This window comes from Phocoena sinus, chromosome 7 (genome assembly GCF_008692025.1).
Source record: "Phocoena sinus isolate mPhoSin1 chromosome 7, mPhoSin1.pri, whole genome shotgun sequence".
NCBI lineage: Eukaryota > Metazoa > Chordata > Mammalia > Artiodactyla > Phocoenidae > Phocoena > Phocoena sinus.
The window spans coordinates 57,706,864-57,732,600 of record NC_045769.1 but is presented as its reverse complement, the minus strand read 5'-3'; the positions used below and the strand labels follow the sequence as shown (position 1 = coordinate 57,732,600).

The 25,737-nt window shown below is 52.6% G+C and overlaps 2 protein-coding genes across 2 annotated transcripts; both read left to right on the top strand.

The window, feature by feature from the left end:
* Positions 1-2,051: 2,051 nt before the first annotated feature.
* On the top strand, positions 2,052-7,641 carry HOXD4 (homeobox D4). Its single transcript, XM_032637022.1, has 2 exons — positions 2,052-3,607; positions 4,147-7,641. Exons 1-2 carry the CDS (start codon positions 3,187-3,189, stop codon positions 4,488-4,490), a joined length of 765 nt encoding a protein of 254 aa, XP_032492913.1. The 5' UTR covers positions 2,052-3,186; the 3' UTR covers positions 4,491-7,641.
* A 12,217-nt stretch (positions 7,642-19,858) lies between these two features.
* Positions 19,859-25,329, top strand: HOXD3 (homeobox D3). The gene is made up of 2 exons (XM_032637013.1): positions 19,859-20,433; positions 22,590-25,329. Exons 1-2 carry the CDS (start codon positions 19,893-19,895, stop codon positions 23,345-23,347), a joined length of 1,299 nt encoding a protein of 432 aa, XP_032492904.1. The 5' UTR covers positions 19,859-19,892; the 3' UTR covers positions 23,348-25,329.
* The last annotated feature ends 408 nt before the right edge of the window (positions 25,330-25,737 follow it).

Genomic DNA, 25,737 nt, shown 5'->3' with positions numbered 1-25,737 from the left:
TGCAGAGATTCTTGGGGTCTTGGGCTTGGAAGTTTGGATCTTTCTGAGTTGTGCATATGCCGCAGAAGACAGGTACATTTCTGAGGAGGCCTGTGAAATCTCCAGGAAGGCTCTCTCATTAAGATGATGGTGGTGGGGAGAGAATCAAGGAAAGACCAGTGGCCCCTCCCTCATGCAAAACGGAGCTGATTTTATTTTCATAGGAGATGGAATGTGCGAAGATGTTAGGAACCAGGCACCCTCCCTCCCTGGTGAGACATCCTCTCTCTAGGGTCCGGGAAGCTAAGGCTTGGCTCTGGGCCAGGTTTCTGCCCTCCAGGCTGGGCAGCCTAATCGACTCCCTGGGGGCTGCGCCCACCCCCCCCCCCCAGGAGTGGAGGTTCCGCCCAGTACATAGTTCACCTCTATGAATCAGGCTGTCTCAAGTGAAACGGGGCTCAGGGCTCCAGGCTGGAAAATCCAGTGTCCCCAGGAACTCCTGGTCTTGCCCTCTTCCTGAGGCTGCCCTGGCTCTGGGTGCTTATCTCTGTGGATGCTCCTTGCTTGCAAACCCACGACCAGCAGCACCCTGTAGCTGAACACAGCACAAAAAGCCGGAGACATCAAAAGCATTTGTATGGCAGTTGAGCGGGAGGTGAATATTTAATGCTTTTGTTCATCAATAACTCATTGGCTTTGACCTGTCTGAACAAGTTGAGCAATAAGGTGAAATGCAGGTCACAGCGTCTAACAAATATGAAAATGTGTATGTACCCTCACCCGGCTCCCCACCTGTCCCAGCAGGCTCCCCCAATTTGTCTGGATAAAGCCTAGGCCCAAGGTCCCCAGGAAGGCAGGTGTGTGGGAGCTCTTGGCATTAGAGGAAGTTGGGGGGAGCCCCCCTGGGACAAGGGGGCTGGGTGTGGGGCAGCCTCAGAGCTCTTGTTAGAATTGGTACCCAGGAAATCCCTACAAAATAGCCAAAGCACTGGAACCAGAGGATGGCGGTGGGGGAGTGAGCAGGGAGCGTGCACAGTGCAGAGTAGGAGAAGCCAGACAATTTTGCCAGGCAGAGGGGGGCTCCACCGCACCAGGCCCAGGTTGAGGGTTGAAAATAATTTTTGAATCATAAGGGTAAAATCAAAACAGTCCAAAAAATTTAAACACCTCTAGCGTACAGTCAGGGATCCAAAAGCCCCACCCGAGCCCGGGCATCCCTCTGCCCCTGAAACCCATCCGGGCCCTGAGTGCTCTTGGTGCCCTGAAGCGAGGGGTGAGCCCTGGACTGCGCTGGGGCGGGCACAACTCGTGAACTTTTGTACTCTTGTGTGCTGCTGTCGGCAAAGCAAAAATAATGAAACTTTGTGATATGTTTGTAAATGATTTCGAGTGACCCCTTGCCCTGCCCTTCACCATTAGTGCGCCGGCCCCAGCCCTGGGCAGCTCGGTGCCTGCAAGCAGCGCCTGCCTCGGGGTCTGCAGCAGCAGCCGGACGGAGAGGCCAGCCGGGCTCAGGGCCCTGGAAGGTAAATGCGTGACTTCTTGGAGAACTAGCTTTGTCAGCCAACCTGGCTTGCCCTGACAGTGGGCAGAAGAATGAGCAGAGGATATTCCCTCTTGCCTCTTTTTCTTCTGCCATTGAAGGCATTTGCTCCTTTCTGGAAAATACCACTTGCTAAGGGAGTGGGGGTTATGTGGATCCGGAGAGGGGGGTAATAAAGCTGCCATTTCTGGGATGGATTATTTTTCTTCTTTTCTTTCTTTCTTAAGAAGACTGTCCTGACTCCTTGGCTGCTTGGTAACCCCGGCCCTGGTACAAGGATGGGGAACTCGTTGCTGCAAATTGCCACCAAGCGCTTCAGGCTACCTGAACCATCTCTGAAAGGCAGGGTGGCTGCGTTGGGCTGGTGGCAGCTCCGAGGAAGAGGCGGGGGCTGGCAACGGTCTGGGTACTCGCTCTGGGTGGAACCCGGAGGTAGTAACGTTGTCTATATATACCCTGTAGAACCGAATTTGTGTGGTATCCACATAGTCACAGATTCGATTCTAGGGGAATATATGGTCGATGCAAAAACTTCACATTTCTCCGCAATAGCCAGAATTAGAACTGGAGGCCAGAGGCAGCCGGCAGGTCAGTTGCCTCTTTCTGTTTTATTACCTTGGACTCCAGGAGGATCGTCTGAGCCTGGTGACATAGAGCAGCCTTTTCCTGGAGAAGCTCCTCACCTTTAAACAGGGCCCCCTGTGTAAAACCCTAATTGGTTGCATGAACGCAGGGCCAGAGGGTTAGGTTTGGGGGCACTGGGGAGCAAGGTGGGAGTCCAGGTCGCCCCAGCCCCAGGTCTGCCCTACAGGGGCATAAAGTTGTAGGGTGCCCAATGAAGGGCCTCATTGGCCGTTACTGCCATGTGAGAAGAAGGTGAGCTGGCCAGAAGGAGTTTAGGGTCCTTTGGGGTCCATTTGGGTGAGCTGGGGGTGCCCTCACCACCTTCCTGGGCTACCCTTCAGCTGCCCTGGCTAGAGCATCACGGGGGCTTCTTGCCATACCAGCAAGGGCCAAGATTTGGCTGGAAACACCCCGGCCTCGAAGAGAGCTTGGCAGTTACTCATTGCCTAATTTGATTCAGGCCAGCCAGATTGTAGTAACTTTTGGGTGACCCTGATGAAGACAAAGCCGGGATTCGGCCTTTGTATGGCAGAGTCCCCGCTCCGCAGGCTGGGCGGGCGGGAGTCCTGCCTGCCTGGGGTTCTCTGCCCAACTCAGAAGCCACCTCTTCCGCCCACTTTTTGATGCCATGCACCCTGACAGATATGAGGATTCATTCCCCCTTGAACTGTGCCCATTTTGGGGGGCTGATTACAGGCGGGGTGAGTGGCGGGGACCTGGAGGTTAGCAAAGTCAGTGGCAGACAAAAGCTGGGGTTACCTGTGGGGAATGAGGATGCTGGGATTAGAACTACTTTAACATCTGGCAGGGGCCCTCAAATGTGCCACGGCAAGTCACTTGATTACACGTATGTTATTTAGATAAATTTGTGAAAATTATGAGATGCTCACCAACCCGGTGATAAACTCACTCCCTCGCTATTGGCTGGTCTGGTCACATGGCCGCCAACTTTATTCAGTTGACAGCAAGTAGGAGGGCCCTATGGAAGGAGAAAAAAAGACAACACGAGAAAAATTAGTATTTTCTACCTTCTGAAATTAATGGTCATGAGTTCGTATATGGTGAACTCCAAGTATGTGGACCCCAAGTTTCCTCCGTGCGAGGAATATTTGCAGGGTGGCTACCTAGGCGAGCAGGGCGCTGACTACTACGGCGGCGGCGCGCAGGGGGCCGACTTCCAGCCCCCGGGGCTCTACCCACGGCCCGACTTCGGTGAGCAGACCTTCGGAGGCGGCGGCCCCGGGCCCGGCTCGGCACTGCCCACGCGGGGTCACGGGCAAGAACCCGGCGGCCCCAGCGGCCACTACGGTGCCCCGGGAGAGCCGTGCCCCGCGCCCCCGCCCCTGCCCGGCTCCCGGGCCTGCAGCCAGCCGGGCGGCCCCAAGCAGCCGCCCCCTGGGACGGCCCTCAAGCAGCCGGCCGTGGTCTACCCGTGGATGAAGAAGGTGCACGTGAATTCCGGTAAGGCACGGGCCCAGGACCTCTCAGTCTCCACCCCAGCCCGGCGGCCTGGGCCCCGCGAGGGGGTGCGAGTGGGTGGGGGCGTGTGGGGCTTCAATGGGCGCCGCAATTACTCTCTCCATAAATTTTTATAGCCGAGGGAGCAGGCCGGGACCATGTGGCTGGCTGCTTGGCTCTGGGCGCAAAAGGGGGTGGAGATGGGGGTGGGGTGGGGGAGGACTCCATTTTCAGAGCGGAGGGAACGCGGTGGAAGAGGGGATTTCCAAAATGCCTGGGAATGCTGGAGCGGGAGGTGGGCTGGGGAGATGGGGGCACGTTTGGGGATCCCCGCCTGGGAGCCCAGGGGAGCAGGTGGGTCCGAGGGGTTGGGTGGGAGTGAGCGTGTGCGCCTGGGAGGGCGGGCGGGCGGGCGAGAGGCAGGGAGTGGGCCAGGAGCGCGCGGGGAGGGCCCGGGCCTCGGGGCGCGCCAGGAAGTGAGCGGCTGTGGCCTAATCCGAGGCCGGGCGCTGACCTGACTGTGCGGTCTGCTTGTCTCGCAGTGAACCCCAACTACACCGGCGGGGAGCCCAAGAGGTCCCGGACGGCCTACACCCGGCAGCAAGTCCTAGAACTGGAAAAGGAATTTCATTTTAACAGGTATCTGACGCGGCGCCGTCGGATTGAAATCGCTCACACCCTGTGTCTTTCCGAGCGCCAGATCAAGATCTGGTTCCAGAACCGGAGGATGAAGTGGAAAAAAGATCACAAGCTGCCCAACACGAAAGGCAGGTCCTCGTCGTCGTCGTCTTCATCCTCCTCCTCCTCTTGCTCCTCCTCAGCTGCCCCTGGCCAGCATTTGCAGCCGCTGGCCAAGGACCACCACACGGACCTGACGACCTTATAGAAGTGGGGACCCTGGGCCCATCCCTCCCTGAGCTCCCGGCTGAGCCGAAGCTGCGGGGGCAGGCCGGGCCTGCTGTCACCTTTCTGGGCTCTAAGGTACTGTAGGGTGGACCTGGGACAGGCAGGCCTACCTCGGACTAGGTTAGCACCCTGCCCGAGGGTAGCCCCCTCCCTGGAGCGGGGATGGGGGTCGGGGGGGCGGGATTCTCTCTCTAAGTATATTATTAAATGGCAGGAGCTACTGAGAACATAAAACCTTGGCGAGTCATTAAACTCCTGAAAATCTCCGCTGTTGGATTTTGAATTTGCAAATGAAGGTTGGATGCTTTATCCCAGTGTGAATTTGAACATGCTCCCCCCCCCACCCCTCCAGAGATCTTTGTGGTTTCATAATGTGGGCGTGTTGAGGCAGAAGGCTGGCCACCCTTGCGCTAGGTGCTTTCAGTGGAAGCAGAAGGGCTGAGCCAGGATTTCTGAACTTTCTGGGTTGTCCGTATAATTTCCAGTGTGAAAAAAAATTGTTTTTGCTCCCAGTGGCCCCATGCCCAAAGAAATGAGTCTAAGAAGGAAGTGCAAACGGGTTGTTGTATGTTTAGATTATATTTGCTTAAGTATTTATTTGTTGGGAAATTGGGGTGCAGAAATAACTGACATCTTATTGCCAAAAAACTTACCATGGTGAAAGGGGCTGGGTTTCAGGGAGCAGAATCAAGAGATGCGTGGACTTACTTCTGGCTGTAACCGGCATTTTGAACTCCACCCCCTCCCCACTCCCCGGAAATGTGTGTAGGGGGCCCTTAACCCTTCTAGAGGGAAGCAAAGGATCCACTCAAAGTTGAGTTCCTGAAAATATATTTCCACATGTGCTTTTCCCGGCACTGTGCTTACAACCAGTTCTGGGTGATTAAAGGAAAGGGAAAAAAGAAAGAAACAAATGGTCCAACATTTTCCTTCTGGGGAAAGAAAACAAAACCTCTGTGTTCTGGGTCATTAGATAATGACTGAATTTTCTGTTCCAACTGGATTCCAAATGTCCCCAAATACCCCATATAGCAGTATTTTATAGGCATTGGTGTATGGCCTGCCTATATGAGAGAGGGAATGAGCATTGGGGAGAAAGTGGGAAGGTGAGGAAGTCTTGCTGTTAAAAAATGAAAGAAAAACTAATTGAATCTAGAAGTCCACGAAAGTTGGTCTTAGGGTTTTTCCCCTAAGTTTTAATTTTTTAAAAAACAAATCTAAGGAAGTTTTCCTCAACCCATTAATTAGCAGAATTTGTGAAAGTATAAAAGTTTTCAGGCCCTCTCCTCTTCCTTGCCTTGAGAATAGTGGTTTAAAAACAATCGCTCTCAAACAACAAGAGAGATGTTCTTTAGTCATTTTTCTTATGCCTTGCCTGGGAAGGGTTCAAAGCTCACTTTTCTAAAATGTTGACCCTTAAGGATAAGGGAAAGAGTCAAAGGTAATGGCCAGAGTTCATAGACTCAACTGAAACAAGGCTTCAGAAATTTAAACCGCAAAGCCTCGGGCTCCAAAAAGAAACCCCTGGTTGTAGCTACTGAAAAGTCACAAAAGTGGGGAGGGAGAGGGGGTGAGCTTGAAAAGGAGATTCAGAATTGGGGCTATTTTTTCAGTGCTTGAGAACACTTTAGAAGATTTCAGAGGTAATTTTTAAAATATATTTAAGTGTAGGGGGAAAAAGACTTTCTCTACAGGCATATTCTTTGGTTCTGTGTCTCCTGAGAGCTGAGGGCAGGTATTCACTGGAGTCCCTAGGCTGAAATTCCACTTCTCTGAAGTGTCTTCCAAGCCTTGCTCTTTTGTATTAGACCCTAGGGACAGCTCTTTGTTCCTCCTTGGGGTGAGCCTGGCTCTCAGACTTGCACATGGCAATACTTGAATATCGCCACGTCGGGATATTAAAGATGGATATTCCTGCATTATTCGCATCATTGTTTCTATGACAAAAAGCACAGAGTTCATACATAGTCAAGACGTCTTTTTTCTGATGCCCTCACGTTGAGAAGCTGAAAAGGTATTTTACTGAAGTTCGGCTAAATTACAGAATCAGGTTCATCCAGAGGACAAATTTTCTATTCGATTAGCTGTATTTCAGCCAGGAGGACTGACCTCTAAACCCTTAACCTTTTGGACTCTAACTACCCTTCTCTTCTTTTTTTCCCCCTCGAACATGGAGAGCAGTCTTTGGATGTAGGATTTGAAAAGGGCCGCTATCCTTAGGCAAGTTGGAAGGTTGCTCAGATTCTTTCCTAAAACCCGAATCTGTGAATACATTGAACCTTCTCCTTGGGAGGGGGTAATATATATTTTCACAACATCCAACTACATATGTATTGCAAAGATTATTATATAGATTTCCCCCTTCCCAGAAGTTCAGGTTACTCACTCCAGCTTCAGACCAAATGCCAAACTACTTAACTGCCTTCACCCCTGCCCCAGAGGAAAGCCAAGAGGCATGTTTTGATGAAGAAAACCCAAGGTCCTTCTTAAAAATAGCCCCACTACTTTGGAAAGTAACTTAATCAGAGAAACAACTTGTTTGTTTATAAGTCTCACTTCTCCTCTCCTCTTCTAGGGATTGTCTTTTGAAATGTTAATGGAGCCTGGATGGCCCAGAGGGCGGCCCTCGACCCTGAGGTCCCAATCGGACCCCAGCGTCCATTTGGGCCCACAGGAGTGGGGCAGGGAAGAAGCAGGGCCCCCCAGTCACCTAGGGCAGGGAAGGAAATGAGTTTCCATCTGGGAACGTACTCTGGAGAAACCTAGATGTAGGAAGCCTCAGTGCCCATTTGCTTTTATTTGTTTCCAGTTTGTTCCCCCAAATATGAGCCAGAAGTGTTTGTTTTGAATTTTTTCAATGGTATGTTGGGGTCGTGACTGGGGGGAGTGAAGTGTTTGGCGAGGACATTGCTCCTCAGACTCCCATCTCACTTTGTCCATTGCAGCCTTTTGTTGGGCGATGACATTGTCAGTCAGCCCCATGGTGTCTGTTCACACAAGATGCTTTTTTAATAGAATTGACCAATGTTTTGCTGCCACTGATTAAAGTATTATTTATACTAATTGTTGCCTGTAGTTTTGATGTAATTCATTGATCTATATTTGAAATAATAAAAGGTGTAGCGAAATCTCCCTCCTGTTTGGTGCCTCCACAGAAGCATTCTTCATTAGGTCTTCTAAAAGCTAACATCCAATATAAACAATTTATTATTTTCTGTAATGTGCCTGATGTGTGAAGGTTAAACTGTGTAAGCCTTAGCAGTTCTACCATTTTCCCCCTCCCCCATACCTACACTCCCAATTTGGCCATCATATGTTGTGAGAATTGGGAAGCCTAAGGCTGGATTCAGGCTGCAGCGGGGTGGACATTATTTTTTAAAAGGAAAATAAGTACCTTCCCGGGCTAAAAGGAGGCTCCAGTTTGGCTCTCAGCATGGCCCGGATCAGCCCCAGGCCCCCTCGGTCTCTCTTTGTGACATGGTGGGTGAGAGAGATCTCCTGGACCCCCAACTCTGAGGGTGTGTCTGGTGCTGGGTTCTGGGCCAACCTGGGGCTGGCGGGTGGCTGCTCGGATCTCACCCCTCTGGCCTCCAATCTTGGGCTCCTTCTACTTCTCCTGTGCTGTTCAGCCCCACCGGGGCCTCCAGCACCTGCCCCTCCTCCCCCGAGTGCCCCCTCCGCCCTCCAGACCACAATAAACACTCCCCACTATAAAAAGTGGCGTGTGCTGTTGTTTTCACGAGGGCTTTTCTCGTCTTGGCTTCGCCTTGAAGAGGGGGCCAAGACAGGAGTCCCAAAATAGATGGGAGGGGGCCTTACTCGCGACAGGAAATGAGCAGAATGCATAAAATCAGACATGTGTCCTTAATATATGGAAGGGCTCGCCTCAGACGCGTGGACATGTGTATTTATAAGTGCGCAGACAGAAGTTTAAATATTCAGACACATTTTATGATTGTTCTCTGCCCGTCTTCTGGTTAATGGCTCCTCCTGTGCCCACCAATACATCAGTACGGTTGTGTGTATTGAATCGCGGGCAGGGATGAGGAGGAAGCGAGAGCACAGCCGAGCCCGCCGGAGTACAGTACAGTAAATCGGGACCCTCGGCAGACTGCGCTTCCCGCGCGCCCGCCATGTTGGGGAGCCCTCCCTGCCCCCCGCGCCGGGCTGGGCGGCCGGGGCTCGCCGCCAGCCGGGGGAGGGCCTTTCATAACCCGGAGAATTTTCAAAGTGCGAGGAAGATGATAAGAATAGATTTCTACAAGTCCCGACCACGTGATTGGTGAAATAATTAATTCAGCACGTCCCTTAAGAAACACGGAGTCGTCATTAATCTGCCACGCAAAGGGCTCTCTCCGACTTGGAAAGTGCAGGGATCCCAAGAATATCACCCGCCGAGGGGGGCCGTGCGGCGCCCCCAGCCCTCCATCCTCGGCCCCAGGCGGCGGGCGCGGGAGCGCGGCCGGCAGGTAAATATTTTCGCGACTTTTATTTATTCTGATTTAAATCCTTAATGAATTTAGCTGTCAGGCCACTGACAAATAGTTCCCTTTGCTTCCTGATTTGGAACCGTGCGCCGGCGAGAAGTTGTTAGTGGCTTGGATGGTGACCTTTGGTTCAGCAAAGCTTTGCACTTATGAAAAATTACTGAGAGCCGCCGTGTGTGTGTGTGTGTGTGTGTGTGTGTGTGTGAGAGAGAGAGCGAGAGAGAGAGAGAGGGTGTGTGAGGGTGTGCGGGGGGCGAGCGGCGAGGGTGCGCGCGGGCTGCTCAGAGGCGACAGGAGTAGTAAAAACCCGCCCGGCTGGGGGACGCGCCTGGCGCACGCGGGCCGAGGTTGCTCGGTCGCCTGTGTCTACCGGGAACAATGGTCGCTGTCACGGCATCTGCTGCCTATTCTTAAACCGGTGAGAAAAGGCCTCGGCCCTCTTTTCAAGCGAGGGTCGTAAATTTTTCTTTGCGTCATAATGGAAGGCTATAAAATCGAGTTGAAATTTTACCCCAGGCAGGTTTCAACCAACAGATAATGATTTCCGAGTTGCTTCTCCCACTACCCACCCACGCACCCACGCTCTGCTGCTTCTGTCACCCCAGCAAGGAGTTTACCCCTCTTCCCCTCGATTTTTGTATCTTTAATTTGGGGAGAAGATCTAAAATAAAGACAGGGAGAAGTCCCCGCCGCCCGAGGAATGGGAGACCCTGGGGTGAAGGGAAGAAGCCTGGGGGAAGGGAAACCGGGTTGGGGGGGAAGAGGCCAGGGTGAGAGGCAGGAGCTGTCTCTCCCGCTGGCTCCAGTTTCAGCCTTTTTTCTCCTGCACTCCAAGGAGCTGCGAGGTCCCAAGGAGCACTCCACTCCCACCCCCTTACCCCACCCCTAGCTTGCCGGAGATCTGTGCTGGGGGCAGCAGCGGGCATTCTCCTCCAGCTCGCAACTCCAGCTCGCCACTCCGGCCCTGATGCCGGGGAGGAGGGCCTCTCTTTTTTTGCCTCCTTCCCTCTAGTTGGCTTTGAGGATGACATCGGCGAGCTGAGGGCTGTCTGCGTGTGGTGGTTGTTTTGGGATTGTGTGTGTTTTGATTTCTTTTTTGGTGTGTGTATATTTCCCCGTCAGGACAGAGACAAAGTTTCCTCCGTTGTGAATTATACATTCAAACAATAACACATTAATTCAATTATTCAAAGATGACAAATGTTTATGTGCTTTGCAAGTGACTCTGGCGCAGATTCTGGGCGCTTTCTCTGAGCTGCTTGCGTTTTTTTCTCAATGAGAATTGGCTGCCCTCCCACCCCCCAACCCCACCCACCCACCCACCCCGACATCCCCTGGTAGGCCCAGAGAGGAACCCACAAAAAACCTCCTCAGCCCCGCCGCCAGCCGGCACCGGCCCGGGCTATTTTATCAGTGTGACAATTGCCCGGGTTGGTGTGATAAATCATCGTAAGTAATTCCTGAAAGGGTGCGAGGCTGTTGGGGGCCGGGCGAGGACTGTAAATCTTTCCGGTTTATTGCTCTATGAACATATGCTCCGATTGAAGAAGGCTCAGATCCTTTCCTGGAGACAAATTCCCGCAAAGCAGCCCCCCTCTTTGGCTGGAGATTAACACTTACTGCGGGCCGGCTGCTCGGCCCCTGGCGGGAGGCTAGGGGGCGGGGTCCTCCGGGTGAGGGTGGACTGGGGGCACCCACGGTCCGACTCCAAGAGGCGCCCCGAGTGGGCCTCCAGCCAGGCCCGGCCGGGTGAACAAAGGAGGGGCTCGCTGACAGGTCTGGGGGCTCGAGCCTGTGACCTGTTCTCCGGGACTTGCCCGTGCTTCTGGAGTGGGAATGCGGAGGATCTTACCCCCTTCTCCCTGGCTCTTCCGCGGCTGCCGGGCACATTCGCCTTCGCCTGTCCGAGACCTTGCAAGTGGCGACAGGGCATCTGCTCCGTGCCCGATGCCGCTAAGAAGCAGAGCTGGCTATGAAAGCGAGACTTCGGGGATGGAATGGACACCCCCAGATGGTGCGGGATTCCGGGATGCGGGCCGAGCTGGGGTAGTGCCGTGGGGCTCACCGCAAGCCGGGAGCTGGAGGCTGGCTGCTCGCCCTGGCCGGGAGCTTTTAACTCTTCTTCCCGCAGGCAGAATTGTTACCGTAAATTCCACCCGACCACTCGGAGAGTGCTGGAAACCTATCCTGATTTAATATTTCTAAAATAGAAGCTCCCTCTTCTCCCAGATAAGCCCAGCCAGGGCTGATTCGCAGACCCCCTCGCGTTCTTGGAGGCGCCGCAGGAAGCGGGAAGCCGCGGCCTGGCGGTTGCTGGGCCTGCGGGATCCGTGGGCCCTGCCTGGATCTGGAGGCGCACAGGTCGCGGCAAACAGCGACTCCGCGCCTCCGCGGCTCCAGGCCGCGCAGGACCTGGGTGGAGTTCGCCAGACGCAGAGAGGGGAGAACGCTCCGGGTCTCGGCCCGTGCTTCTGCGCCTTTTCTGGCTCTGGAAGTGTAGGCTCATCGGCCGCGTCCGCGGAATGAGCCAAGGCCCCAAACTGTGGTGGTGGTGAAGAGGAGTGTTCCTCGGGGTGACCAGCCTGGTCTGTGAGCTGGAGCCTCTCACCTTAGGGCCGGAGCCTGCGCTGTGCCACAACGTAATTGCCTCCCCGGGGAGGGGAAGAGCGGCGCTTCCGACTAGGCTGCGCCTTGCCCGGGTGCTTGAGGATGCGGAGTACAGGGCGCGGCCGGGGAGCTAGGCGAACCCTGGGCCTTTGATACTCCACAGCTGCCTCCGGAGACGCCCGTAAGAGAGGCAGCCTCTAAAATTTCCAATCCCCGGACCAGCCTGATGGAAGGCTGGGCCAGGGTCAGAGGTCGTGGGGGAAGAGACTCAGCGCTGGCATCCCACTGCCGGCGGCCAGGCTGGAGCTAGGTCACTCCCGAGCCGCGGGATGGGGGCTTTCCTTCCGCCCCATACCCACCCTTGTCTGCCCAAGGGAAGGGACCGCGAGATCCCACGTCTCCTGCCCCTCCTCCCAGCCCCCAGGCCTGGCTGCGCTCCGGGGCTGGATGGCGTGAAAGTTTCAGCCTCAATCGGTACAATCTTCCCTCGGGGTCACGTGAACAAATATGCTCGCATTTGAAGGCAGCGTCTGTATTTGCCGACTATGAGGGGGTTTCCGGGGCTCTCTTCAAATCCAGAAAGGGCCACATTCCGAAAGGAAAACAAACCCCGAGCTCTGGGGGGCCTGGGAGGGCTGGGCAGGAACCCAGGAGTGGGTGGGGGCGCGGGTGGCAGCCGCTCTGGGCCTGGGAGCGGACAGGCGGGCGGGTGGACCGACGGTCGTGCAGCGCAGGCAAAGCCGGCGCGGGGACTACGAACTCGTTCTTCCTGCGTTTATTGGTAGCTGAACCTCAGTCTGGTTCCGTTCTACCGGGAATTCCGTATGCTTGGGTATATGGCCGAGTCTTCGAGCGCGCAAGACCAGGGTTGGGACAGTGTTGTCTGCAGACAAAGGGGGAAGGCTAGCTCTGCCCCCCACTGGCGCCCACTGTGAGGCCGAGGACACCAGGTTTATGATAAATTGGGATCCAGGTAAGCAATTGCATGACAAAATGAAATCTTCGGGCACGGGGCTACTTGCTGCCCTGAGTGGGATACTAAATATGATTTATTTTGTGTAATCTGTGATTTTGATGATTGCCATTGGTGAGGCAGCACTCGTAGACCTAAATACACTTCTACATATACATCCAGGACGGTGATTGATCGTAAGGAGGTGAGCTTTGTGGAGATGCTTCCCGCCTACCCAAAGGTTAGAAGGACACACTACCGTGCCAGGCTGGGAGGGTGGCCGGTGGCATTGTGGGGGGAGGTGGCAGTTTGAGGAGAGGGCCGGTGAGGAGGGTGGGGGCTGGAGGAGGTATTTTGGGGGTAAATGTACAGTTATGAGAACGGGTTGAAAATGAAATGAATAAAAAGAAACTTTATTTTACACTGTCACTGCCAAAGTAAGATGGAGCATCGTATTAATTCCATGTCTTGAGCCGCCTGGCTGGGTGCAGGCAGGTTGATTTATATGTATTTAAAAGAAACTCTGTGGCCAGCCAGCTCCCTGCATTGTTCTGGGAGCTAGCTCCACATACGTATGCCTTTATCTCTTGCTGTTGGCTTAATATTTTTTTCTTGCGAGGTTAAAGTGCTATTCCATCTTCTCCCCCAAATTCAGTAGAACCCCCAAACTACCCAAAAGAGTTTGAGAGGCTCCTCCCCCTCACTAATCTGGTTTTGGACTGCAATAGTGGCAGAGAAAAGGTTTAGGGCTTCTGGGTCCTTCGCCTCAAAGAACCCCAAATGAAAACTAAATCATATTTTGGTTCCTGCATCCCAGACATCCTTTTGTTTATTGTGTCCTGTGGCTCCTGGATGTGGGAGGATAGGAGACAGGTCATCCTGGGTCTTTACCCGGGGCCAAAGCCTGAGAAAGCCGCTCCATGAGTTGGAGTGAGCGTCTCCATGCTCCTGGGAGCCGCAGGGCAAGGCCAGACTGGGCCTCTGAGGGGAAGGGACCCAGAAAGCAAGGCGCACTCCCTTAGCCTAGGTTGGGACGGGCCCCAGCCAGAGAGGGACCGACTTCCAGGGGTGTTGCCATCAAAGGAGAGCAGTAAAGTTGTTTTGTCAGTCTCCAGCGCTTGGCTCCATCAGAACTTAAAGTCGCTGGACATTTTTCTTCTCTCGCTGCCTTGGAGCTGCGCGCCTGCCAACTTAGTCAGCTGAATCCAATTACTGCGAGCAGCATTTCATTTGGCCCCATGGAGCACTCACTTATAACTTCCCCGAAAATTTCAATAATCTGCACCAAGGCTCCCTATTCAAAAGACTTTTCCTGGTGGGGGATGGGGTCTAGGGCCAGGTCTGCTAGGGACCAGCTCTTCCTTGACCGCTCTCAGACGGCTCTCCCTCCGGCTTGCTCACCCAGTTCCTGGCTGTGGAAAGGGTACTTGAGGCTGGTGGCCCAGAGCCAGCCGGATAAAGCCTGCCATTCTGGGCAAGCAGAAGGCTGAAGTTGGTTGGGACCGTGCTGGGTGCTGGGTGGGCTGGGGAAAGAGCGCGGGAGAAGATGGTGGGGGCTCTGGGTAGCCCAACTTTGGCCACCTTGGGGTCCTCTTTACTTTCCTCTTCCCAAGCCTCCTGCGCCCAGAGTGCACCGAGCACCCCAGAACCCCCGGGAGCAAACTTACCCTGTTCCTCCGCGGCTGGGAAAAGAAAAAATCTAGCTACAGCCACGGGGAAATCACGGCACCGGGTGGCCTCCCAATTTAGCCCTTCTTCTGAGGGGAAGCTCCTAATTTTAAAGAACTCTTTTTTTCCAAATAAATAAATAAATAACCAAGGGGCGAAAGTTGACGTCCGCTCACGTGAATGTATCATATAAAGTGGCTTCGGGACCCGCTGATCCGGTCCGAGGGCATGGGTGCATCGTGCTTCCACCGAGCAGCCCTCCGCGCCGGCTCAGTGGAGTGGGATCCCTGGGTCTGGGGCTGGCTGGGGAGCTGAAGCCCGGGCGCAATGTTAGGAGTCCTACCAGTATGGGATCTCTCCGAGGCGCTTCCGTTGGGTGTTCATTAAGGGGTGAGTTATTGCCGCCTGAGCCAAAGGTCACTTCAAAGGCTTATGGCTGCGCGCTCTGGTCTTTAGAAGGGCCCTGAACGCTTTGTGTGGGGCTTTCCCGGGCGCAGTTTGGTGTTTGCGAACTACTGAGTCGACTAATTGGCACAGGGCAGATGCAAGAGGGGGGATTGCGTCTCTCCTTTCACCTGACCGGGGCGGGCACCCACTGAGCGCTGAGCGCAGGCAGTGGTGGGCAGCTTGGTCTGTTTTGGGGTGAGGTGGAAGGGATGTTTGCGTCTTAGGCGGTTTGCAGCCCAAACTCGACCCAGTTGTGGGCAGCCCAGGCTAGGAATGTGGTGGGTACCTACTGGAATAAAATAAACTGAGGGAAATCATCGGAGATATAATGTATGAACCAAGAAATAACACCCAGCTCCCTCTTCACTGTGGCTGCCTGCGGGAGCCTTGACTAGGACCCACCCAGGCCCATCTACATGTCCATCCTCCTTTTCTGGTGCCCTGTGCTGTAGCTTCCCTCCCATCCTAATCCTGCACAGTCCCTTCCTTTAGCTCCTAAGAGGGGTGGGCTTGGCCTGGGGGATTGGGGAACCTGGGGCGTTTAGGGCTTGTTTGGAGTAGGAGAGGAAATGGCTTCCCTGTGCCTCTGACCCACTTGGCTCACCCCCTGCGGAGGCTCTGGCCCTTCCCTACTGTCCTGCCTCCCCTTTCTCCCATCCAGTCAAGGATTTTGGTGTTAAAAGCCATCTGCTCCCCAGGAGCCAACTGAGTCTCCTTTCTGCCAGTAAGAAGGTGCCTGGAGTGGCTGCGGACACCATGTAAAATAGTGACATTGATTATGACACCCTTAAAGGGAGTAATACGTCTCTGCATGTGTTTGTAAGAAAGAACTGGCTGCCACTGAGAGTTTTCCATTTTGTTCCAGATCACCTCAACAGAATAGACTATCAAAAGGAACCCGAAGAGCCTTCAAAGAGTTAGAAACAAAATTTGAAAAATCTCTCTTTCACACACACACATACATTGTGGTGAGTGGTGTGATTTTTAAAAATAATTTCCACTACATTTCCATTTGTCCTGCAACTCAAGGTAGCCATCTCAGGATTCATACATCAAGACATAAAACAAAGGGCGGCTTTGAAGTGGATCACCTCAGTGTGAACTGCCGCCGGTTACATGATAACCGATCATCGGCCTTCAAATTTATGGCGCTTTAATGGGGTGAGCCCAGTGCCTTAAATGCAGGGCGTATTGCATATTAAGTTATCTGGGCTAAATAAGAGTGATTTAGAAGGCGCGTCCAGGGCTTCCCATAGGGCAGAAGAGCTCTGGCTGAGAGATCGGGAGAACGTGGGCAGAAAGCTGCCTCAGCTCTGCGGTAAATACATCCTATTCTGAGCAAACTCAAAAAGTAGTAGTTTCGAAATGAAATCCCGAGGTAGTAAAGCCCACAAAGAGGGAAGAATCGTTGCTAGGTTCCAGTGAATTAATGGGGATGCCCAGCAATATTGGTGTCCGCCAGAAAGAGATCTGTGGGTTTCCAAGGCCCTGATTTAGGCAAAACAGAGAGAGGAACCGAGGCCAGGTCGAACCTTAGAAAAAATTGAGAGGAGCAGAAGCAACCGTTACTCCAACGCCTCCCCCTTCTCTTTTCAAGTCGCATGGTCTAACTCTACCCGTCCGGGATTTACGACGATCGCGGCGCTAGTCACAGCCCAACGACTGCAGCCGTCTCTCTCCCCAGTCCCCTCGGCCTTTCCGCCGCCACCGCGGGCGGCGGGCGAACAGCGCGGGGCCGGCCTCCGCGCGTCCGGCGAGCCTCCCGGCCTCCCGAGGCCGCGGAGGGCGGCAGGTCTTCGGCCCCCGGCCAGGCTACGCACGTCCCGTCCCGCGTCCGGCCGCCGAGCAGAGCTGCTCCGAGAGGCCGGTACCGGCCACTTTATATAATCCCCCGGCTCGCGGGGCGCGGGGCCGGGAAAAGTGCGGAGCAGGGAATTCTTTTGCTGCGCTTCCTCCTACGCGGAGCTTGTTTTCCACTTCTGAAAAGTGCCAGGCCTTGGGAAGTGTTTTTCTTTTCATTCCTTACTGAAGCGTTTACTGCAGCCGTGCTCGCAGTCATAAATTTTGCTACAAACCACAATGACAGGTGCATTGATATGCACCGTGAGAGCTCCAGCTGCTTAATAACTCCGTCCCCCGGCTGCTGTGAGCGCCTTTTATTTATTCGGTATCATATTTAGGTATTGATCCCGGGCAGAATTAAGTGCAGTCAGTGAGCAAGCATCAGGGTTCGGCTGATTGGGAGGCGCGGCGGGTGCGGCGGGCCACCACGGCCCGGGGAACGGGCGGTGGTCGCTCAGAGGCCGCCTTCCTTCCGGCTGGGAACCGTTTGTCCTTGCATTCCCGGCCTGCGGTTGGGCCTCGGAGCTGAGCTGGGCAACTTCCCGGGACCACGAGAAAGAACCAGCCAAACCCCGTTTGGTGCCCCTTCCCTAGGAACAGCCGGGAATGGCGCCGGCGGGGTTCTGGGGAGGCTGCCTCGGCCGGTGTTCCGGGCGGGGTGGGGGGGCCGGGGGCCGGGGGGGGGCTGGTTGTAGGGTGGGAACAGGATTGGGAGGTAGAGGGCAGGAGGAGAGGAAAGGGCAGCTGAGGACTTCGAAAACCGCCCCTCCCCCTACGCGAGTTAGTCTTCACCCCAAGGCATTTGGGTCGGGGGCCCAAATGAGCAGAGGTACCAAAGGGTGAGAAAAGAAAGCCTTAAAAGGGGGGGGGAATCGAAAAGATGAGCCACAGAACAGTTGACCATTGTCCAAGTGATTTATGACCCGTTCCTGCTTCTTAGGTTCAAGCAGAGTTCACAAGGAGTAGCGATTTCTGGAAAGAAATAAGCTTTTTTTAAAAAAACCAGTTTTGTAACAATATCCTCAGGTTCTGTTTTAGGAAAGGTGACTTCTTTGGGGCTGTACATTTTGGGGTGGGGGAGAGGCTGCAAAGCCCTTTTCAGTGAGGAGAGAGCTACTGCCCTTGCCTCTGGGAAGATGGACATTTGGGTGGTGGATCATCGCTGAGTGACCCTTGAAATTCCTTAAGACAATGAAAACAGAAGTGGGAGAACAGACTCTGTGCTTATTCATGGAGCTGCCCAGTATTTGCACTTTTGAGGTACATGCACAGAGCTTTGTCTAGGAGTATGCCATAGGAACAAATATATATATGTAAAGCTATCTGTTTCAAAGACTTGGTCAGTTCCTAAAGAAGCTATTTTAATGTGACTGGTCTACCTATCAAGATAAACTTGGTCATCCTGGGAGGCAAGAGGGGGGATGTTTTGCTTGCACTGCTGTAAATGGAGTGACAGAAACAGCAGCGAGTTCTGGTGGTCTGAGTGTCAAATGTGACCATTTTGACATCCAGAGGGACCAAGGTTTAAGACTGGAAGCAGGATCCCAGAAAAGTCCAGAGATTTAACCAAACTCGGAGTACATGTAGTCCTTTGGCCTGTGGGCAAATACATACAAATATTGGTCACCGGATGAGGATGTAGCTGTCCATTTAATATTCAATAACTTTAATAGTCAGAGAATGATACAGAAAATGAATGAAAGATTAAGACCAGCTTTGTTTGGTAGATATCCTAATGACATAAGTTTAAGAACAACAATAGAAACTATTCCTAAAACATTACATCCTAGTATTCTGTTATTCCATTGAGAAGGGTCTTTCTCTTATCAAGATTAATGGCATATTCGCTTTTATTTGAAAACAAAATGGGCAACTATACTACCAAATAAAGGGTAATATGAAGAATTTTAAAAATTGAGTTAGGCTGTTTGGTGAAAGTGTAGGGGAAATGAGTAAATGGAGGAGTGGTTTTAGTACTAGTGGTCAAATCCATTAGGCTACATAAGTTGTCTAGATAATGTGGTCCATCATGATGTCCCTGATGGAAACCAGGGAGTTTGGGGGAAGGAAAGCTGCCTGAAAGATGAGATCAAGAATTCAGACCTGGGAGCTGACCTATGAGTTTTCTTTATCAAGCAGATGAAAGTGGTTGAATGGTATTAGTTATACTTTAACTCATTAGGGGCTTTCAGGAGAAGAGGGGGGTGGGTGAGAAGGTAAGCCCCCCATCAAGAGTCAGAGGACACAAAAGCGGTAGAATTTTTCTTAGTTTTTTTTTTTCTTCTTCTTCTAATTCTGGGTCCATTCATCATGCCAAGAGAGGTTCTCTCATTGGTTGTAGATTGGGTGGGAGGTGGGGTGGAATGGATGATCCAGAGCAGAGGTCAATAGTAGTATCTATTTATACAATGGATGCAGGATTAAAATGATAGAGTTATAACATAAAGCATTTTTCATTCGCCCATGCTCCATGCATTTCAAATTCTAAATCTCTTCACTCATTTCCAGTGGTATCCATTTAAAAGTAGTGGAGGACAAAGTTAAGCATCTAGAAAAATGTAGACCAAAGAGAAGAAACTTTTCTAGCCTCAAAATAAGTCTGGGAGTCTTTAAGTCCTCTTCTTGGCTTTTATCTCCTAGTAGATTTCACAGTGCTGACCCATGAGCTAACCGGCCAATTTTCACCCAGTCACCGGAGAGTGGACTATCTGCATCTCCGTGAAAGATGCTGTGATTTTGAAACCAGGTGGGGGAGATACTTTTTTTGAGAGCTCTGGCTTTTCTGAGTGTTATAGGACTTTCTTTTGCCCATCAAAACCCTGGGATGACCTAATGACTGACTGATCCATTCACTCATTCACTCATTCAACAAGCATTTACTGCACTTACTACATGTGGTGCGCTGGGCTGGATGTTAGGAATACGCAGGTGAATAAGACACAGTCCCTTCCTGCAAAAAGCTCAAAGTCTAGTGGGAGAATCAGTCATTAAAATGCATCAGGCCATAAATGCTCTTCTATGTAGTTTCAAAGGCTAAATTGACAATCTTGGAGAAAGAAAATTGTATCTGGAAAAAAAAAAAGCCCCTTCCCTTGGATAAAGGAAACTCTTTTTTTTGTGTTTATGAGAAATTCCTTCTGACTTTTCCAAGGGTTCAAATAAGTTGAACTTTATAAAATCTCAGATCCTCCTACTATTAAGTTGGTGGGAAGCAGAGAGCCTGGGCTAGTCCTTCTATACTGACTGGTCTTGCCAATGACAGTCCCTCTGGGGCCTCTCATTTTTCTTCTTTGCAGGTTGTCTGGAGCCTGGAGCTGCCCCAGCTCTCTCAGGATTTGGCAGACATTGGAGGTGGTGGTGAAGGAGACAGTGGTGGTCAATGTTATTTGAGCAGGGTCAGCAGGCCCCGGAGCTTCCTGAGTACACGATGCAGAAGGCTGCTTACTATGAAAGCCCAGGACTCTTCGGAGGCTATGGCTACAGCAAAGCTGCTGACACTTATGGCTATAGTGCCCCCCATCAGCCTTATCCACCCCCTGCTGCTGCCAACTCCCTGGACACTGATTACCCGGGCTCTGCCTGCTCCATCCAGAGCTCTGCACCTCTGCCAGCCCCAGCCCACAAGGGGGCTGAACTCAATGGAAGCTGCATGAGGCCTGGCACTGGGAACAGTCAGGGAGGTGGGGGTGGCAGCCAGCCTCCTGGTCTGAACTCAGAGCAGCAGCCACCACCACCCCCTCCTCCCCCACCAGCCCTGCCCCCATCCTCGCCCACCAACCCTGGAGGTGGAGTACCTGCCAAGAAGGCCAAGGGTGGGCCCACTGCTTCTGGCTCCTCAGCCACCATCAGCAAGCAGATCTTTCCCTGGATGAAAGAGTCCCGACAGAACTCCAAGCAGAAGAACAGCTGTGCCACTGCAGGTAGCTCTCTGAGGGGGCTCATGCCTGGGCTAAGTCCCCCAGACTGACCCCAAGAGACTAGCTCGCCTAGGAATTAAGAGGCTCAGGGCTGGAAGTGCAACTTTGGAGGCCATATGTGTAAACTCCTCATGCAGAAAAAAAGTTTTTTTTTTGGCTAAGCTGCACAGTTTGAGGGATCTCAGCTTCCTGACCAGGGATTGCAGAGATTGAACCCGGGCCACGGCAGTGAAAGCGCCGAGTCCTAACCACTAGACCACCAGGGAACTCCCTGTTCTTTCTTTTTAGTGTCTCTGATTGTGGTCATATCCTTACAGTGACAGGGTGCTCACGTCCATTCCAGGCTGCTGGCATCATTGCTGGACATGTCTCATAGTTACTCATAGACAGCTCTTCCTTATACTGCCCTAATATCTGCTCTCCTGGGCTGCTGGTCATAACTCAACTCCTTCTTCCACCAACAGCTCTTCAAAACTTGAAGACAGATACTATGATCCTCAAATCCAGGTGGTTATGTAGCCCATATCACATGATTCCCACTCGCTTAAATTAATAAGAACTAAAATCTATGGAATGCTATGTTAAGAACCATGTTAAGCGCTTTACAAACGTTGTCTAATTTCACTTTCCAAAGAACGCTTTGAGGTAGGTATATGATAAAACACCCATCAGGAAACTGTTAGAGATAAGTCACTTGCCCAAGATAACAAAACTACAAAATGGCACACCTGGGGAATTCTCTGGCGGTTCAGTGGTTAGGACTCCTCACTTTCACTGCCGAGGGCACAGGTTCAATCCCTGGTTGGGGAACTAAGATCCCGCAAGCTGTGAGGCCTGGCGACCCCCACCCCCACCCCCGCCCAAACAATAAAAACAAGAGCAACAAAAAACAAAACCAAAAAAATCCCAAATTACACACCGGAATCCAACCAGGGTCTGCAAAGAATAACCATGGGACTCTACTTAGCCCACCCCAGCTCAGTTCTCCCCATCCCATTAAATCCCTAATGTGGAGGCACATATCCTAAGGGAAGAAGATGTGCTCTGAAACAGGAGCAGCCTTGGGTTTTTCTCCCTGGAAAAGGAGACCCTGGAGTTGAGAATATTTCCCGAAGGTCCATTTAGAGGGTGTGGAAGAAGACAGGTAGGGCCAGGAGCTCTGAGGCCTTCTGCCTCTCTGTGCTCAGCCTGTTTGGTTCCTGAACTTTTCTGGCCTTGTGTTCTCTGATGTACTTTATCTTCAGGTAGATGAACTTGCTCCCAGACGCAGGGCTAGCTTGAGGCCTGGGATGTAGTTAGCTTGTTGTCAGCTCTCTGGTTTGCCTGCTGCTCTGTGGGGCTGCTGCTCGTAGGGGGAAGTGTCTTCAAGTCTTTAAGTTTCTTGTCCTTCTGCCCCTCCTTCTCAGCTGCACACCCAGGCCCTCCCTCCCTGGAGAAATCCATTTGTCTTCCCAGGGAGGGAGTGGACAAGCTGCTGAGAGGTGGCAGGGGTGGTGGAAACCAGGGCTGAGGCTGCAGCTCCTAGCATTGCAGTATTCAAAATATGCCCAGCCTGGTCTTGGATCCTCTAAAACTCTGGGGCTGTAATTTTATGGTTTGTCACCTCCCTGCATTTGGGTACTGAGCTCATGGGTGCAGCTGAGCTGGAGTGAGGTGCCAGGATCTCCACCCTCATTCGGTGCTTGGGGTGCTTTGCCCAGGAGCCAGACTCTGAGCAAGTCAGTTTGGGGCTGCCTCCAACCGCACCCCCCCAACCCCCTTCCCAGCTGTAGAGGCTGGAAGGACTGTTCAAAAAAGTCTGGCCCTGCTTTGACAGGGGGGGAAGGCCTTACCAGCTGCTACTAGTCTCTCATTAAACTCCTCCTCAGCCTTTGGGACGAGATGATGGGCTAGGCTGAAGGGGAGGCGGTGGGCAGAATGAGTTGGACTTCAGAAGGCAGATGGGAGTTTCAGGTGCCACTGATAGGTAGGCCTGGGGCCTTTGAGTTCTTGGAATCTCTTGGAATCTCACCTCTCAAACGCCCCTCCCCCACTCCAGCCGTGATTAAGGTGGTGGGAGGGAGGGAGGAAGAGGAAGGAGCCTGGGAAGCACCTCTCTCCGGCCCAGGGTGTCCCCACCTCTCCCGCTCAGCGTCCCCTCTCTCTCCCTCCCTGCCCAGGAGAGAGCTGCGAGGACAAGAGCCCACCGGGCCCAGCGTCCAAGCGGGTGCGCACGGCGTACACAAGTGCACAGCTGGTGGAGCTGGAGAAGGAATTCCACTTCAACCGCTACTTGTGCCGGCCACGCCGCGTGGAGATGGCCAACCTGCTGAACCTCACCGAGCGGCAGATCAAGATCTGGTTCCAGAACCGGCGCATGAAGTACAAGAAGGACCAGAAGGCCAAGGGTATCCTGCACTCGCCGGCCGGTCAGTCCCCGGAGCGCAGCCCGCCGCTCGGCGGCGCCGCGGGCCACGTGGCCTACTCGGGCCAGCTGCCACCCGTGCCCGGCTTGGCCTACGACGCGCCTTCGCCGCCCGCCTTCGCCAAATCTCAGCCCAACATGTACGGCCTGGCTGCCTACACGGCGCCGCTCAGCAGCTGCCTGCCGCAGCAGAAGCGCTACGCGGCGCCCGAATTCGAGCCCCACCCCATGGCGAGCAACGGCGGCGGCTTCGCCAGCGCCAACCTGCAGGGCAGCCCGGTGTACGTGGGCGGCAACTTCGTCGACTCCATGGCGCCCGCATCCGGGCCCGTCTTCAACCTGGGCCACCTCTCGCACCCATCTTCAGCCAGCGTGGACTACAGTTGCGCCGCGCAGATTCCCGGCAATCACCACCACGGACCGTGTGACCCTCATCCCACCTACACAGATCTCTCGGCCCACCACTCGTCTCAGGGACGCCTGCCCGAGGCCCCCAAACTGACGCATCTGTAGCGGCGGCCACCGGCCCGAACTCGCGGCGCGATTACCTCTTTTGCTTGGGTGGCGGGGGGTGGCGGGCGGGGCCCGCGGGGCAGCTCGGTGACCCCCGCCCTCGCTCTGGCCCGGTCGCTGTCTTCCGGTCTCGGGCCAACAGCGGCCGAGGCGCAGGCGTCTGGGCCTCCTCTCCAGGCTCGCCCTGCTTTGGGTGACTCGCCATAAATCAGCCGCAAGGATTCTCCTCTGTAAGCCTGACAGTGCCACATAACTGCGGACCGAGGGACTCTAATCTGGTAATGGTGTCCCGAAGGTAAGTCTGAGATCCATCGGCGACGCGCCCTGCAGAGGGTCCAGAACCCGGAGAGTCCGGGCATGGCCCGCGTCTAGTTTAGTTGCGGAGACCTTAATTTATATGCTTCTTCCCGTCCCGTAAAGATTGCATCGGACTCAACGATCTGTATTTATTATTTGAAGCGAGTCATTTCGTTTTCCTGATTATTTATCCTCGTCTTAATGTATTTATGTGTATATCTGTAGAATTCTCCAGCCGAGCTTAGGAACGCGCTCCCAGGCCGCGGGGGCCACATTTCACCTCTTTAGTCCCCTTGGTCTGAACTAGTTGAGAGAGTAGTTTTGAACAGTTGTAACCGTGGCTGGTGTGTGTAGTTGATGTAAAGGATTAAGACCGCAAATTGTCCTTCACGGGTAGAGTCAGGCGGCCCCATGGCGTGGCATGACACCCGTTATTCTCTTCCCAATAGCCACAGCCCTCGCCACTCGACACAGTTTATTGATTTCAAATTGTCTGGTACTATTTGAACAAATATTTAGAATAAAAAATTTTCTCAGTCTTAAGTGTATCTGTGTTAATCACGCACACTTGCAAGTAGATCACTCTATCTTGCGCACAATCCCGGTGGAAGGCCCCCCAGTAGGCTGACACTTTGAAATATTTTTTCCACTTATTTGGAATCCAGTACACAAACTGGTTCTGGGGATACTTGATTACCTTCAAACTATTGACTTTAGGTTGTGTGTGTGTGGGGGGAATATTTGAGGATGCAAACCTAGAAATGTTCTGTGTGGGATGACCTGGGTAGGGTGTTTCACTGCTGCCTGTTTTGCTGTCTCTATCGCCCTCTTTCTAGACACAAATCCACTTTTTTAGATTGCACTTACATTGGGGAGGCCAGAGCTCACTTTTCTGCGCTAACTAGTAAAAAATAAACTTTGAAAGAAAACTGACAATCAAAGACACAAGAGAAGTCATAAGAAGAACTGAGCTATGAAAAAGCTAAGATGCAGAAAAAGAAATAATCATTTGAAGCCATGCACCTAAGCTTTTTCTCTAGGAAATTCTGTCACGATTTTTTCCTTATAGAAGTCAGTAGTTCATTTCTCAAGAAGACAAACGGTCCCCGTGATGTAAAGTAATAAAAGTTTCATTAATGGAACATAACAAGTATAAACACTTTGTTCACTCCTGCTTCTTTGGACAAAATGGGCAAAATGTCTTCGAGGATTTATAACCATTTTGTAAATATTAGTGTGGTTTTAGCTGGGGCGCACTACTTACCCCCGCTTCTCTAGAAGGAGGCACCCGGAGAACGCCTTCAGATAAGGTTCAATTCTTTTGTATTTCAGCAAAGTGGGCCCACGCATCTCTATTTGGTTTGACAAATAATGCAACTCCTACTACATCCCCGGTGACACGAGGTGACATTCCTATTGTGTGGAAATAATTTAACTTCTGATCTTCTGGTGGAACAACAATCGTTTCTATTTGGATGTTTGTGTTTCGCTAAATAGTGATGGCTGAAAATATTTAGTTTTCTTGTTCCTCTGTGCTGTTTTTAAAATGGCATGTTAGATTGGGGGGTGGGAGGGGATTATCCTTTTTGCTAAATTTCACTTCATCCGAGCAGGTTTAAAGTATACATGTTGTAGAAGTGTATCAACAGAATGAATGACTTCAACCGAAGGGATATTTTACCCACTTTCAAGGCTTAAAATTGTTTTTCTGTGAAATTTGCATCCATAGGCAGAATTTCTAATTGTCTTGTAAGAAATTATTTTTTAAAGCTATTAGGGAAATCAAAGAAGAGCTTGCTGCCTTGCAGGGATTACAACAACCCTTCTTAACTGGCTAAATGTTAAACAGATGAATTGTCAGGCTGTTTAGATTCCGCCCGGTTTTCCCTCATCTCCTCTTCCCACCATAAATAATAAAAATACGTAATGCATCATGGCTCCAGGCGTTTTCCAGCGCGGTGTGTTACCGCAGGAGTATCTGCTGAGTCTGCGGGTGTCTGCAAGGCCCCAAGTGTCATCTGCGGCTTAGCGTTTCATGGATTAGATTTTAAACGGTGTCTAGCCCGGCTGACATAGCCTCCTCTCACACTCGG